The 15,530-nt window shown below is 43.3% G+C and overlaps 1 protein-coding gene across 9 annotated transcripts in view; it reads right to left on the bottom strand.

The window, feature by feature from the left end:
* MYRIP (myosin VIIA and Rab interacting protein) overlaps positions 1–15,530 on the bottom strand; it is a 260,265-nt gene that overhangs the window by 65,939 nt on the left and 178,796 nt on the right. For all 9 annotated transcript variants that reach the window (XR_014540110.1, XM_083577737.1, XM_083577732.1 and 6 more), the window contains one exon: positions 12,949–13,170. Coding sequence is in view for 8 of the 9 variants with exons in the window: in XM_083577737.1 (XP_083433863.1) it covers positions 12,949–13,170 (222 nt within the window). In the remaining variant the exon portion in view is untranslated. The remainder of the gene's footprint in view (positions 1–12,948; positions 13,171–15,530) is intronic.

The raw sequence follows: 15,530 nt of genomic DNA, 5'->3' as shown, positions 1-15,530 counted from the left end.
CCCCCATATATAAGAAGCTCCTGAATGTTGGACATTATTTTTTAGGGGGAAAACCTAGTCTTATACATGGAAAATTACGGTAAGTTTTACTGGCTGTGCAACTTTTCTGAAGCGCATGAATCTGACCTTTGAAGAGTTTGTAAGCAAACCATTCTTTTTTTAACTTACCCAGCATGTGGTTACTTTTACTACACTGTAGGAAGAGTGAAATTTTAGAACTCAGGGCATATTTTAAAGGGTCTAAAAGCCATGTGTGTGCTTGTGTGTGTGTACACATACCCCAACACTTCTTTGCATGTAAGTAAGCATGTATGGGGTGGGAGGCATGGAGATGAATGCACCAGTTCCATCTGTTGACCTCCGCATGTCTGAAGGCTTGTGAAGTAGGGAGTTTCCTATACTTGTGGAAGCTCCCAGTACTGTTTAGTACCCTGCAGTGGTGACGGGGACAGAGATAGCATGCTCATCTTAACCACTCATATATTTGCTTACATGGAAAGAAAAAGAGCCAGAGAGGGAAATGTGAAATGCAAACAAAAATGCAGATTGTTGTGATTATATTAAAGTTTAAATTGAATACCCAGGGATTACTAAATTAATTAACATCTGTAATCAACCTGCCCCTGTATTGGTTTGCTTTCCATTGTCCTACTGATTAAGGCTGCAGTCCTCATCCCTCTTACCTGGAAGCTTCCTTGAATTCAATAGGACTTATTTCTGAAGAGACATGATTAAGATTACACTGCTACTCACTAAGGCTGAACTGTGCTCCTTCATGACCCCAGTCCTGCAAAGTATTGTCACTAGAAGAGGACCATGGCATGGGTGAGTTTGTGGATATTGTAGAATATCCTGCAGGATTTCTGAAGTGCTAATCAGAAAATAGGTGGCAGCATTGAAGGGAGGTAGTAAAGTGACTCTGCTGAAGCCTCTCTCTTTTACGTCTGAGGACTGTTCAATAAACCACCTCAACTGACTGAGTCAATACCAAATTAAAGGGGCAATGCAGTGTTGAAAATGAATAGGTGAAATAAATGAGGTCATGAAATGTAGGTGCAAAGACTGCAAAAGCTACTTCAGCTCAGTCCTTTGAAATGCTTTGAGTAGTTATATTAAAACAGTGCTATTAAGGTAGAGAGAGGGTTTTTTAAAGAGCAACAGAGAGAGAGAGAGAGAGTGCGCGTACCTCTTTGAAATAGTGCATATTTCAACATAAAATTCCTTTGGGAATTTCAATACACAAGAGGGCACCCATAAAAAAATAGAAGGCTTTTTCCTCCTCAAAAGGGTTTTCTCAGTTTTCTTTTCCACTCATTTATATACACACATGCACACTTACATAGCCTAATTCTCCTATTTAGTGTGTGGAAATTGAAACACGAGCAAAATGGCTGCTTACCTGGTCCGAAGGGTGAGTGGCCTTTGTGACCCGGCACAGCTACTCTGGCACCCTCCAGAGCCCCACTATGTTGCTTGAGGCCATTTGCTGCTCCCCCAGCTGCTGCAGAGCATCACGGGTTACCCCCAGACCCGTTTTTGAATTCTAAGCCAATCCGCAGTGGTCTGGGGGTGGGGGGAGGGCATCAGGAGCAGACCTGGAGTCTGCAGTCTTCATTCCGATCCACTCCCTGGCCATAAAAGCCGGCCAACGCTGCATGCTGCAGCTTGGTCGGCCCAGGAGTGCCACCCACCTGTCCCACCCTATATTATAGGGTTGTGTATGTAACCCAAGGTACCACTGTACTCCATCAGAGGGGTCTGGAGGGAAGTCTCTGTCCAAAGAGTCAAAGCATGTGGCTAGCAGACCACAGAGCTTCACTTGGCACCTGGGAGGCAGAGGCGAAGCTAGCTGCTCCGGCACCTGGAGTGGCGCACATACTGTGTGGTGGGGCGAGCGTCCCATGGGGGCGGGGCAAGCATCCCATGGGGGGCAGGGTGAGCCACTCATGGCAGGCTGCTTCCTGGGTGGTGGGGGAGGGAGCCGCGCCACTTTGCCAGCAGCCTTCCTCCCTTCCCTCTTCCTTCTGACAGCTCGGGGGAGCCTCCCCCCAGCCAAGAAGCAGCCCGGGAGTGGGGGGCAACGGCACACCACCCACCCGTGACTCCCAAAACTCCCCCGAGCTGTCAAAATGAAGGGGGAAGGGGGGAAGGCCACTGCAAGGCGGCACAGCTCTGCCCCTTCTCCCGATGGCTCGGGGTAGGCTTGGGAGTCGCAGGTGGGCAGTGCGCCGAATGTCACCTCCCTCAGTGATGACACCTGGGGCAACCCGCCCCCACTGCACCCCCTTCCTCCGCCCCTGCTTGCAGGTGTGTGGGGGGGTCCATCTGCGTAGACCTGCGTGTTGTGATGAACCCAATATTGACCCTATCATGCCTCAGACCCCCGGCGGTGGGCTGAGAGAGATACATGCCCAATGCCTATGCCAAGGCTTACCTACATCTGAAACAAATAAAAGCTGTGGCCATTTTAAATCCCAGATTGTTGTTGTGTCCTTCCATTCCGTTAGCTGGCTGGGCTCCCAGGGGCAGGGACTCAGCACCTGGGTATGCAACTAATTCTGCTTTCCTCCTTGTTTATCACTTGTTTATCAGACAGCAAAATGGAATGGGAATTGCAACACAACCAGTAATAGCACATATTAAGATAGTGAATATGATAATGTAAAGCAGGGATAAGGAACCTGTGTTGGACCTTAAGTCCCATTAGCCCAGCTGGCATGACCAGCGTTCAGGCATGAGGGGAGCTGTAAGTCCAGGGCCATGGGTTTCTCCACCCCTAATGCAAAATGTCAGCAGGCATCTCTTGGTTCACAATATAATACACATTAGTTTGTGCAACTGCTTCAGAACGGGGCGGAGGGAACCCAGTTGTACAAAAGCTGTTTGAAAAACAATAATATTTAGGCTTTTTGTGTAAAAGTGCTGCAGAAATAAAGGAGCAAGTTTGCACATTCTCAACTGCATGTCATTCTCTCGAGTAAAGGATGGAAAGGACATCAAGGGGAAAGGGAAAAAAAACACGTTATTTGAGTGCTTACAAGTAAGGTACAGAATCAAACTGTAGGAGATGCTACTAATATGATTCCTGAAAAATGTATATTCTTTCAACCTGCATGAACCCTGCAGATTTTATAGAATATAAGCTGTGTTTTCCTCCTCTTGTCTAATCATTGAATGGCAAACTGGGACACTGGGGTGCTTTCACATGCCATGTTTATGCCAAGCAGCTGTCCTGTATATCTAGGAAAAACATCTGAAATATTTTACTATTCACTGCCACAAATGCTCTAAAATTACCGCTATGAATGCTCTAAACATTAAACCTGTCAGATCATAGGAAATCTCTATGAAGAATGCTTAAAATTGAACCTTCTCTACAGTGCAAGGCTTCTTTGTTCCTACGTTGACACTTTACAACCAAAACGTAGGTGTTAGGAATATCACAACAACTTAACTCCCCATGGCCAAGGTATCTCTATGCTAAACATGTTTGAAAGGATATGTCAACTTCTGCGTATGAAACTAGACTTAAAGGTAGGTGGGAATTGCACAATATGTTTCTGAAGCCACTAAAACATTTTATGTAGCCCATAACACATGTTCACGATGAACTGATCCAAATGTTCAGCAAGCCATGGCATACAATGCCACCTCAGAGTAAGCCTGGTTCCATCATTAGGTAGGGTGGGGCACCAGATTTTAAAATACAATTAAAGAGCATAAAATTGTCAATTATTTAGGTTATACAGTCGTACCTTGGAAGTTGAACAGAATGCGTTCCGGGAGTCCGTTTGACTCCCAAAACGTTCAGAAACCAAAGCACGGCTTCTGGTTGGCTGCAGGAAGTCAGACGTTCAGGTTCCAAAGAACGTTCACAAACTGGAACAATCACTTCTGGGTTTGCAGCATTCAGGAGCCACAATGTTTGACTTGCAAGGCGTTCGGAGTCCAAGGTACGACTGTACCGGGGGAGAACATGGTTTTGGTTTTGCATCTCAGGCATCAAAATACCTTGAGCCATCTCTGCTCGAGAGGTGCACAGGTGAGATTGCTTGCTTGAAAGCAACCTGACATCAAACTCTTCCTGTGTTTATTGTGTTTATTAGAGCATTAGGTTATAACACTGCACATGCAAAAGATTTTCAATATGTGGGAAGACGTTAAAACATGTGATACCTCAACATGCATTCAAGGGTATCACTTTTACTTCAGCATTAAAGAATTAGGCCTGAATTCATTCATTAATGCTGAAGTATAAATGTATAACTGTTCCTCTTCAGTCAAATCTCTCACAAAAGTTCATATTAGAATGTACAGTGGTACCTCAGGTTACATACGCTTCAGGTTACAGACTCCACTAACCCAGAAATAGAACAGGAATTGTGCTCCGGCGGCGCAGCGGCAGCAGGAGGTCCCATTAGCTAAAGTGGTGCTTCAGGTTAAGAACAGTTTCAAGTTAAGAACAGACCTCCGGAACGAATTAAGTACTTAACCTGAGGTACCACTGTATATGCAACTGGACATTCTCTATTATAACGCTACCAAATTTTGTGGGGGTGTGAGCAAGTGCATGTGAGAGAGCATGCATATATCATATCAGTGCATTAAATGAAATACAGTCTAGTATCTTTCCTTTAAGTGTGGGCACCTTGCTGAAGAAAAAGAGTAGCAAATAATATGTGTGATAACAATGCATATAAGAATGTAGTAATGTCAGCAGCCTTTTTCCCCATTTATACCTTCACTCTTTTGATTTCCTTCCCTCCCCTCCCCCCATCTTGGAGCTCATGATATTATTTATGTGCTATTAACGCTCATAAATAATTTTGAATTATTTGAAAAATAAACAGAGCTTCATTTATTTATTTTTTACTACTTAAAATTCCATTAAAAAATTCAATCAAACAGGGCCACTGCTATGCATGAGCTGTGGGACTTTGACATTTCTCACAGCAGGGGACTGAAAGCTTTTGCTTCCATTTTCAATTGACCGCAGTTTGGCATTATATCCAAAGCAGGGGGTGCAGGCCCTATAGAACATCACTACGGCATCTGGTGATTGTCAGGTCAACTTTGGCCTGCCTCGGGTGGGAGAAAGATAAAGAGCTGGCTCTCCAGATATAAATGTTTCCCAACCTCTGATCTAAGCCGGAGGAGTTTGGTAAGCTAAAAAGGGAATGGGGGTGGAAAGCTGTAAGGGTCGGGGGTGCGCAGAAGTGAAGTCCTTTGGCAAGGAGTGGGGGCTTTCGAAGGGTGGCAAGAGAAACAAGTAGGGGCAGTAGCCCCTAAGTATTAGAATCTTTTCTCAATTTTGTTATTGGAGAATTTGCACCATTGCTCCTGTTTACCCATTTACTCAAGAAACATTGCTCTAATAATATATTTTTTACCAAAATCTAATCCTGGTTATATACACAATTCATAAATACTGCATGATGCTGTCTCAAGATACACCCCCTCTGGTTTTTCAAGAAACTGCATCAATGTTCTGCAATGTTCAGTTATAAAAGAAAGTAAAGGGTAAAGGTAAAGGTACCCCTGCCCGTACGGGCCAGTCGTGTCCGACTCTAGGGTTGTGCCCCCATCTCACTTAAGAGGCCGGGGGCCAGTGCTGTCCGAAGACACTTCCGGGTCACGTGGCCAGTGTGACGAAGCTGCATCTGGCGAGCCAGCGAGGCACACGGAAACGCCGTTTACCTTCCCGCTAGTAAGCGGTCCCTATTTATCTACTTGCACCCGGGGGAGCTTTCGAACTGCTAGGTTGGCAGGCGCTGGGACCGAGCAACGGGAGCGCACCCCGCCGTGGGGATTCGAACCGCCGACCTGACGATTGGCAAGTCCTAGGCGCTGAGGTTTTACCCACAGCGCCACCCACGTCCCTATAAAAGAAAGTACATTGGTGTAAATGTACTAAGTATTCCCTTGCTGACGACTGCAGTGCCTGGAGACAGACAGATTGTGTATCCACAGTGGTGACCAGAGAGGAATGACCACCAGGAGGACTGTAGAGCGATGAAATGCCATGGTGCACCTGTAGCAGCACAACCGGATGCCTTAATCTGCTCCACTGGCAACAAAACATGTCTCCTATATTGGTCTCTGCAGCCACAGCAGGCTCTGTAACTCTCTGTTTGACTTCACCCCCAAAGGCACACTCCTCCATTGTCTCCTGAGATAGACAGCTCCCAACAGAAACATATATGCTGATATGCTCAGTTTATTTCATCTGAAATAAAACCAAGCCTGGCAGGAAGGCAAGCTGAGTTGCTTCATAGATCTTGTTTCCTTGACGCTGGAGGAAAAGGGAATGATTTTCTATTTTAGCCAGCGCCTATGCAGAGTTTCATGCCAAGAGTACCAATCACAGATTCACTGTTTTTCATCCAAGTTACACAATCCATTTGTGCTGCATTATATACTGAAATACAAGGAATGGTTTGGAAGAAATAGCGAGGTTTGTGGTTAAACTCTCCAAAATTACAATATGAAATGCCCATTTTGCTTCCTGTGGAAAAAACAGGAGTTTTTAATTGATGCTGCTGCCCCTAATTGCTAAAGCACATTAATAACAAAGGAGGTGTTCGTTTACTGTTGCTATTCACAGCCAGCAATGTCTCCAAGTCTGGAATATTTCCAGTGTTAATTATCTCCATTAATAAGATACCAATGCCAGTCATAACATTTCAGTTTATTTCTAAAGAAGGATAAATATAGTTTTGGACAAAAGACTTGAAAGGAAACGTAAAAGCATAACAAGGGACTGTTGGAGCAGACCAAAAGCCACCCGGTGTAGCATCTAGTTCTCACAGTTTCCAACCAGATGTTTATAGGAAGCTTGCAAGAAATGATGCAATGAAGCTTGCAAGAAAATGAGCACAACAGAACATTTTCATTCACCACCTTAGAAGACACAGATTTAAAAAAAACTCCTTTATGAGAAAGGGCTGTGTAAGAATCTATGATTGGTAAAAGTAGCCCTTAGTCTGGATCACAATTCACCAAGCCATAACTCCAGGATATATTTATAATGCCAACATTCAGCCACAGATAATAAAATATGAAAATAAAAGCACAAACCTTTGAATATCCTCCTCCACATACCTATTGAAATTTACAGTAGGTGCTCAAGAGCATGTGCAGTGCGTCTTTTGCAACTAATTGATATACCGGTAAGTCATCCTTTGTGGTCTGATGGCCGTGTGTTGAGGAACAAGAGGCCATTCCATTTGTCCACAAAGCTGAACTACAAAGTTTGCTTGACAACCAAGGGACAGAATAACATTTCTGGCACATCACTGCTAAGTGCTAACCTATGTTTTCAGTTCTCAGTGGCAAGTTCTCTTTATAGGAGCTCCTGATTAAGCCCAGATCACCACGGGCAGGAAGCCAATTAGTACAGCCATGTGGATTTCTAACTGCTGCAACACACAGAGAAGTTATTTGAATCGGTCAAGAGGGATATATCAGAGAGAGCGGTGGGAGGGAAGCGATAAGCCCCCTTATTTTAGAGGTTACTTTAAACTACCTCATTTAAACCTGCATTTTAAAAGCTAAACATCCTTTGCCGTTTTAATTTTGCATTCTACTACTACTCGAGCTTTGTATATTAAAAAGGTGTGGGTTTTGACCCGCTCCCTCTGAAATCAGAGTGCAATATTCCCTGCCTATGATTTCCATTTTCAGAAGAATATTCTCTGCACACTGCACAGTACCAGGGCACAAGGATGCGCCAACCCTGTTTGAAATTACTCTGCCCATGGTGGCTGTTTGCATGTGACCAGCAACTGCTGTGCCTCACATCGAATGGCCTATTTTCTCCACGCTGCTTCAAGGCAGGACCATGGAGAAAAGCCACTCCATCTACTTAGCGAGCTGTTGCACATAAACAGCTCATCATGTAGACACAGGCCCCATGGGAAGTAATTTAACACAGTCTCAACGTTTCATCCATTCAGTGTACACGAGCCCTCAATATTTGGTCTAAAGAAGTTATGGAAATATTGCTTCCTGCTACCTAATGGAATACTAATTATTTTAAGTGTATGGTTTCGCCATATGGAGAACATGCTTATTCAGTTAGCAGCAAAGTATCGCTAGGAACCCTAAAAAAAATCCCATATAAGGCATACTCTCATCTACTGCTTTTAGACATACAGTGGAATTGTCTATAAATGTTACGTGTAAGGACATTTCATACATCATTTAAGCATCTGAAGAGAAACTGAAGTACAAGAGGATACAGTGACACATCTTTGTACTGGTGACTTCTGAAACCATTAGTGATAGCCTTGTGTGCTATTTCTGACCTTTTATTTTAACCGGCACACAGAACATTCTCCTACTGTCCTCCTGATGTGCCAGAATAATTATGTAACAGAAGGCTACCTTCAAGGGCGAACTTTGGACTCTTCTTGCCCTTTACGAGGCAAAAAATTGGCACCACCACCCCTGCCTCCCGCTTTCCGTTCTGTTCAATTCACTATGTCATAGTTGCAACAACCTGCAGCACCTCTGAGGCTCAAAGTCCAGTGTGGTGGAACTCGTTGCACTGCCCTAAATACGCCTCTGCTACCTTCTCTCCCTGCCCTCCCCATATCTAACAACAACCCTCTGTCAGTAGGTAGACTTTCTGCTTTATTCTGTCACCATTTAATTGTGCCTCAGTCCCCAGAGACTAATCTTTCACCTTTTCAGGAGTGGAATGTGTGTTTCTCCTAATTTTTTATTCTTTTTAGAGCAGGCAAAGTGAGTTCCCCAACTAATTTTTGAAGAGCTCCTGTTTTCACTTAGGAGCAGGGCTTCAGAACTAATAATACAAATACGTTGATGATTTGAAGTAGATGACATTACAGACAAGAGGGCACTAAGTCCACTTAGACTGCAATTCCTAAAACTTGAGAGTAAGTCTCATTGAACTAAGTAGACATCGGTGGACTTGCATTGCAACATAGGTAACTAATAAAAGTAGCTTTCTTCAGTCCAATTTTAAATTGGTTTTAATGTCTCCTTTTTGCTTCTCCCACTTCAATCTTACATGCTGTTTTAGTGTAAATCGGGGTTTCTTTTTTTATTGAAGTATGTTAGGGGTGCTCTTGAATAAAAGGTCATTTGCCATGACCCCGAATCATAGAATCATAGAATTTTATAGCTGGAAGGGACCCCGACTACAACCCTCTACAATGCAGGAGAAAAGGCCTGAGAGGAAAGCCGAGAAAAGCATTTTAAATTTCCATTATTGAAGCCAAATCTAGATGATTACCTAATGGATTAAGCAATTAAAGTAACATTTGAAAAAGGCAGTCAAGGAAAGGTAACTATTTTACATAGATAAGTCCTTAATCGATACAACTCCAATGCAAAAACAAGCAAACAAAACCACTCTGGATCACAACATACTGAGTGCAGCTAAGGAGAATAACAATTATCTTATCTGAAAGAAAACAATCTGCTTATCACAAAACGTCTATGAATGTATCTTCCATTGCAAGACCGTAACAGTGCAACATGCATAATTTAAACACAGATTCTGCATATGTTCAAACATTTTTTTCCAGACCTTTGCAAGGCACAATAAAGGTGGATAATGACTGTGCAGTTTCAGCAGAGAATACTGCAAGCAGTACATTTACAAGGTTTTCTAAAGCACCAAGAGGCCAACTTTTTCCTATTGTTTTTCCCCCCATACGACTTTGTGCTAAGTGCACAACAGTCCCTGGGAGAGCGAAGAGTGAATAACTGAAGACAAAGCTTTCCACAGGCAGCCTGGGAAGAAGAACTGATAGACTTTGTGTTATTGATAAGGCAGGCTGACTGTCTCCAGGTCTCAGTTGTGTTTTATATCAAAATAAACCAGTAGTAAATAGCAGTGCCTCTTCTTACTGGAAGCTTCTATTACAGCAAACTGTAACTGACTTAATCCCAGTATATATTTTTTAAATGGGAGGGGGGATAACACCCATCCAAATGTCATTTGTCTAGAGATTAATCGCTTCTTCTCAGATTCATCAACTGAATGTGGCTGTCATGTTTCAATTCTAATGCATTCTAAACTTTTGATCATTTTTGATAGGGCAGCTCACACCATTTAAGCCAACACTGAGAGAAGTGTATAAAAGAACAAGCAAAACAAATCAAGAAAGACAAAAGAGATGGAGCTGAGAAAGCATCTACCCAAGATTCTGCCCAGTGTGTGAAGAACAGTGTACCCAGTATTTAAAGTACTTGGTTCCTTCTGGTTTGTGTGTAATAAGAAGCAGCTAAAATGTCAGAAGCAATGGAACATTCTGTAAGGGGAACAATTACTTGAATTTATTCATGAAATTTAAATTATCTTGTTCTATTAATGTTGTCTTGAGTAAACAGATAAAAATTAACTGTTTTTAAATCACAAAATAACAAAGAGTTGATCCTTCATGGAAAAATCTTGACTCAACTGTACAAAAACGTATGCCTGCATATGACAACGCACTTGGCGCTGTGAGAAGGTATACTGAATAAAGTGTTTTGCCCGAGGCTGGTAGTTCGTGTTTTAAGACCCATTTTTATGCTGAGTGCCAGCTGTGCAAAGAGACAGTCCTCTGCACCAGTGACAGCATGTCATCTTTTGAGTAGGTGAGGCTGCCTCCCTTTCCAACCACAGAACATTTCAGCCCAGTGCAGCACCCAAATGCAAGGGTCAAACGCTTTTAAAAGTCTTCCTGTACCACTGAGAGACCATTTCCCCACCAACAGCACCTGAAGTGGTTGCCGTCACGTGCTGCATCCCTGCTTTTAAAGCACTTACGAAAGAAAATGTAACTTTAACCATGCGATGGTTCACCCCACTGAGAAATATCAGCCATTCTCTCTACACACACATGGACAAAAGGAAGGCATCCCATGCAAGAGAGTAAGGTAAGCTTGACTTCCAGTCAAAGTTCCAGCACCTCCCATTGAATCCATGCATTTTAAGGGAATGTGGATGCATTGTCATGACAAATAAAGCAAGAAATACATCAAAGTTTTTGAAACATCAGGGAATGTTTGCTTCTAGTTGCATGCAATCTGGTTTTTAAAAAAAATTAAAATCAACATATAAACCCAAATTACATCTTCGCTAAAACTGAAAAAATATATCTTTCAGACGCACAAATGTAGGAGTTTAATATGGGCCTGAGCGCCTTAGCGCTTTCCACTATTTCCAATGGTGTGGTTCAGTCCTACGTTCCAAAGAGAAACAAGGCATCAGTGACAGTCTCACCTCACCAATGCCTCTGCCGATTTGAGTTAGCACTGAAGATTAGCTTGGATAACCAAAATCAATAAGCACAATGATGCAGTTATATTTAATTGTATTTTTCTCTCTTCCCCCATCCTTAGGGAGACCACTACCCTTCAAACCACAATGTTAGGGGTGCTGCAGGGATAATAGACATACAGCGTTCTGTGCATGCCATGGCAGAATGACCCACTCATGGCTCCCTTCAATCATAGCACATCACAGAAATAATGCTTTAAATGATTGTGAGAATCAGCTCTTAAAAAGGGAAAGGTCAAGTCAGAATGGAATGATGGAAGATGTGACTATTAACAGAGCACAGGTCTCCAAGTATTTGTACGATTGTGGGGATGCTTTAGAATGACACTGGGAAGCTGCTAAAAGATGAAATAGCATTATTGTATTCATTTGAATGTATTTAAAGTATTTCTTAAATGCCCTTCATCAAAATATTTCAGGGTGGTATACGAAAGCACAGGTAAAATTCACACAGAAGTCTAATTTAAAACCAACAAATATACTTAACAAAATACAAGAAGACCAAAAAAACCCCAACCCCCCCAAAAAACCCAAAGCTAAAAGCAGGAAATAATACCATTTCCCTTTAAAAAATCAAAAATTTAAAATGTCTGGGCAAACAGGAAGGATTTCAATTGGTACTAAAAAACTTGTAATGTTGGTATCAGGCATGATTTCTTAGGGAGAGAATTCCAAAATTGCGGCAGCGACAGTGAAAAACTTCTTTCCTTTGTTAAAGTAAAAGCCCAGTTCACATGTCACAGCAAGCCAGAAAACCACATTTTACTGTGAACAAGCACTATACTATTACACACTGCTGAACTGCTCCTGTTTCACTTCACCCTGAAGCCAGGAGAAGGGAATCACAATACTTATGGTTTGATTCGCTTAAACCATGATCAGGAAGCCAGTACCGAAGTTTGGCTTCAGACCATGGTTTGCTAGGAGAGAAACAAACTATGAACTTGCTTCACACACCAAACCCTTGTGGTTTGCTGCTTCCAGTTCCCAGAATGGCAGAGTGAAATAGTATTGATTCGGATTGTGGATGCAGTCATATAGTGAACATCTGCTAAAGAGGGTGTTGGAACATGGCCTTTCCCAAAGATCTTATGGCAAAGGCAGGCTAGCATGGGACAAGGCGGTTCCTTCAGGTATTCAAATTATGCTACCTGTTCGTTATGCACATAGGTCATCACACTTTGTAGAACTTGTATCGAACTTTGCACGAAAGAAGTATCTGAAGAAGTGTGCATGCACACGAAAGCTCATACCAATAACAAACTTAGTTGGTCTCTAAGGTGCTACTGGAAGGATTTTTTATATATATATTGTTTTATCACAGTTGCCAATACAGAGGTTTCAGGTGTCTCTCTAAAACCCTATTATGCTGATTTGACATTTGGTCAAAGCAACTAGAAAACAAAGCTTGGCAAAAAGAAAAGAAAGGAGATGAGCCATATGTTTCATGAATGAAGCAAGATTAATAGAAGAATGAGTAGGAATCTCCAGAGAAGCAATGAACTAACAAGTCACACAGCAAAATGTCGTTTTAATGGAGTAAAATGTGTGTCTCATCTGTGTCAACGGCTTGCAATTTAAAATAAAAAAATAAAAAAGGTCAGAAGAAGGCACCAACCCTGTTATTTATTAGTATCACAAAATGCACTCACCTAGCTTGCTGGCAAACACTGCAGAGCCAACCTTTCTCCTTCCTTTGATAGGAGCTGCAGTTCTTGCAGATGTTGTATTTGCAATCCTGGCACTGCCGCTTGGTATTGATGAGAAACGTAAAAGGGGAGCAGCAACGCATGCAGCAGCGCTCGTTAAACCTCTGCTGCTTGGAGAGAATGCTGCACTTGTTACCCTCTTCATCGAGCTTCTGCTTCATTTCACTGGAACCCAAGAAGAAAGAAACGAGAGAATCAAAATAATACCGTTTCCATTCAGCAATCGGACCAGTCTTCAATAGCACAGGGACAGACCCTCCAAGTGTCCCTACTTCCTCAGATTAACAGAAGCCATCCTGATTTCTGATTTGATCCCGGAAAGTCCCGCTTTTCCTTAGGATGTCCCTATTTTCATCAGAGGGGATGGCATGAGTACTCAGGGCCATCTTAAGCATATGCACCGCCGGGGTGCCAAGATCCGCCCAACGCTCCCCCAGGTTGCCCAGAGTCGTCAAACTTTTTTTAGAGAGCTGACACCACGCTTATCTCTGCTCAGGAAAAGAAAACAGGAAACATAAGGAGCCCAGCGCAACAAACCAGCCTGAGGCATCAGCGTCGGTGACTGAGCGAAGCTGGGCACCTCGTGGTGTAAGCAGCGTGCGCTGATAGGCCTCTCCATGGCTCTACGCCAATCCCAGGCACGCAGGAGGTCGCAACCAGCCGGCCACCTCAGCGCCTTGCTTGCTTGCTCATTCACTCACCCCTGAACTCACGGCGCAGAGCCGCCCATAGCAGAAGAGCCTGACATGGTGCTCTGATTGATGGACGGGCTCTTCCCTGGACTCCAACTCTCGGGCCCCGGACTCTTGGCCTGGCACCCTTGAGAGCCCGGCACCCCTGGCGCCTATGGTTAAGACAGCCCTGTGAGTACTGCAGGTTTGAGGGACCCTGGGGCAAGCTCTCATTGACGGGGCTCTCCAGTTCATGCTGCCCTGGTGACCATTCCCAGATTCTCTACCCTGCCAATGCCATGTCTGCTCCTTTGCTTGCTTGGCAGCCCCACACTCCTGCACTGCACTGCCATCCACCCAAGGGCAGGATCACCCTTCCTGTCACAGGCTTGTTGTTGTTGTCTCACCTGAATGTTCTAGTCCAAGTATTCATCAACCCAAGCTTGTTGGCTTACCCATCTAGGCAACAGGCTGGCTGTCCGCTGCCCATCTGAAAATGGCACCCAGAGGATGTGCAAAGGGAACTACTCTATATGATTACATAGCATTGTTGCCTTCCCATTTCCTCTGAGATCCATTTTCAAATTGGCAGCTGGTGCTGATGATCTCTTAAAAAAAACCACACCCTGTGGCACCTCCCACCCACCCCACATGCTGTGTGTGTAGGTGGGCAATATCAGGTTTTCATCGTCATGGTATATCACCAGCTAAACATCACAATATACTGATATATCACAATGTCTGAAATAAGGAGGCATTGCAAGAGGCTGCCTTCATGGTTTTCACTGCATTGTGATTTTTGCCAGCGCCGGCTCTTGTGATTTTCTGCCCCGTGCACGAGGCAAGGGAGGGCAGAGCCGACAGAGTTAACAGGGGCTGCAGGAGTCGAGGCAAGCATTTGTGGCTTTTCCCGCAACATGATTTTTGGATAGCGCACACGCACACACACACACACATGTACAATGCATCTTGGAATGCTATTTTCACTAACATATGCCTTTCTATGCACATTTCCCCCCAATATACTCATTTTTCTACACATTATTTGGTTGGAGTACTGAATTGCAAAAATTTGGAGAAGTGTGAATTTTGAAGGATAACTGTGTTTCACTTCACTTCTCGCTTGGGGAAGTGTGAGTTAGGTTTCTTTGCATTAAAATGTAAACAGAACTGAATTGCTCCCTTATTCCTGGATTAGATTTAATGAGAAACTCTTAAAAACTATACTGGAATGTTGTTTTAGAATCACAAATCTGTGAGGTATAGTTATTTTTAGTCAATACTCCCCCACCCCATGCCTTGAGGAGGGATAAATGAGGTCTACTGCAATGTGCTTTGAAGATTCCAGAAGCCTAGGAGCAGTGAGCCATTAAACTTTAAACAGCCTAACTACATTCTCTAAAGAAGTTATAAAGGTTTAATGCCAGTTTATGTAATGTTTATATAATGTCATATATTATTGCTCTTCTGTTTAATGCTCACTAGAACCTGTTGAGTGGTGTCCTTCATTTCCATTTGAGTGGCCCCTGCTTTTATAATTTCCAAAACTTGTATTTTATATTTCCCACAGTACTAGTGTAATAAACCACACTATCAGACTGTGTTACACATGGCAGTCACTTTCCTCCTTGCTGGTTAACAAAGGACTGTCTTCTCTGCCAAAGCAAGCATCCTGAAGCCCTGAGAAAAGTAATGCAGTAAGGGGACAAAGTAGCAACTGGATTCTCTAATGTAGTAGCAGTAGCAGTAGTAGTAGTAGTAGTAGTAGTAGTAGTAGTAGTAGTAATCATCATCATAACTTATTATTTATACCCCGCCCATCTGGCTGATGGCCCAGCCACTCTTTTTTAATGA

This window comes from Podarcis filfolensis (assembly GCF_964270895.1).
Source record: "Podarcis filfolensis genome assembly, chromosome: 12".
NCBI lineage: Eukaryota > Metazoa > Chordata > Lepidosauria > Squamata > Lacertidae > Podarcis > Podarcis filfolensis.
This window is presented reverse-complemented; position numbering and strand designations above follow the sequence as displayed.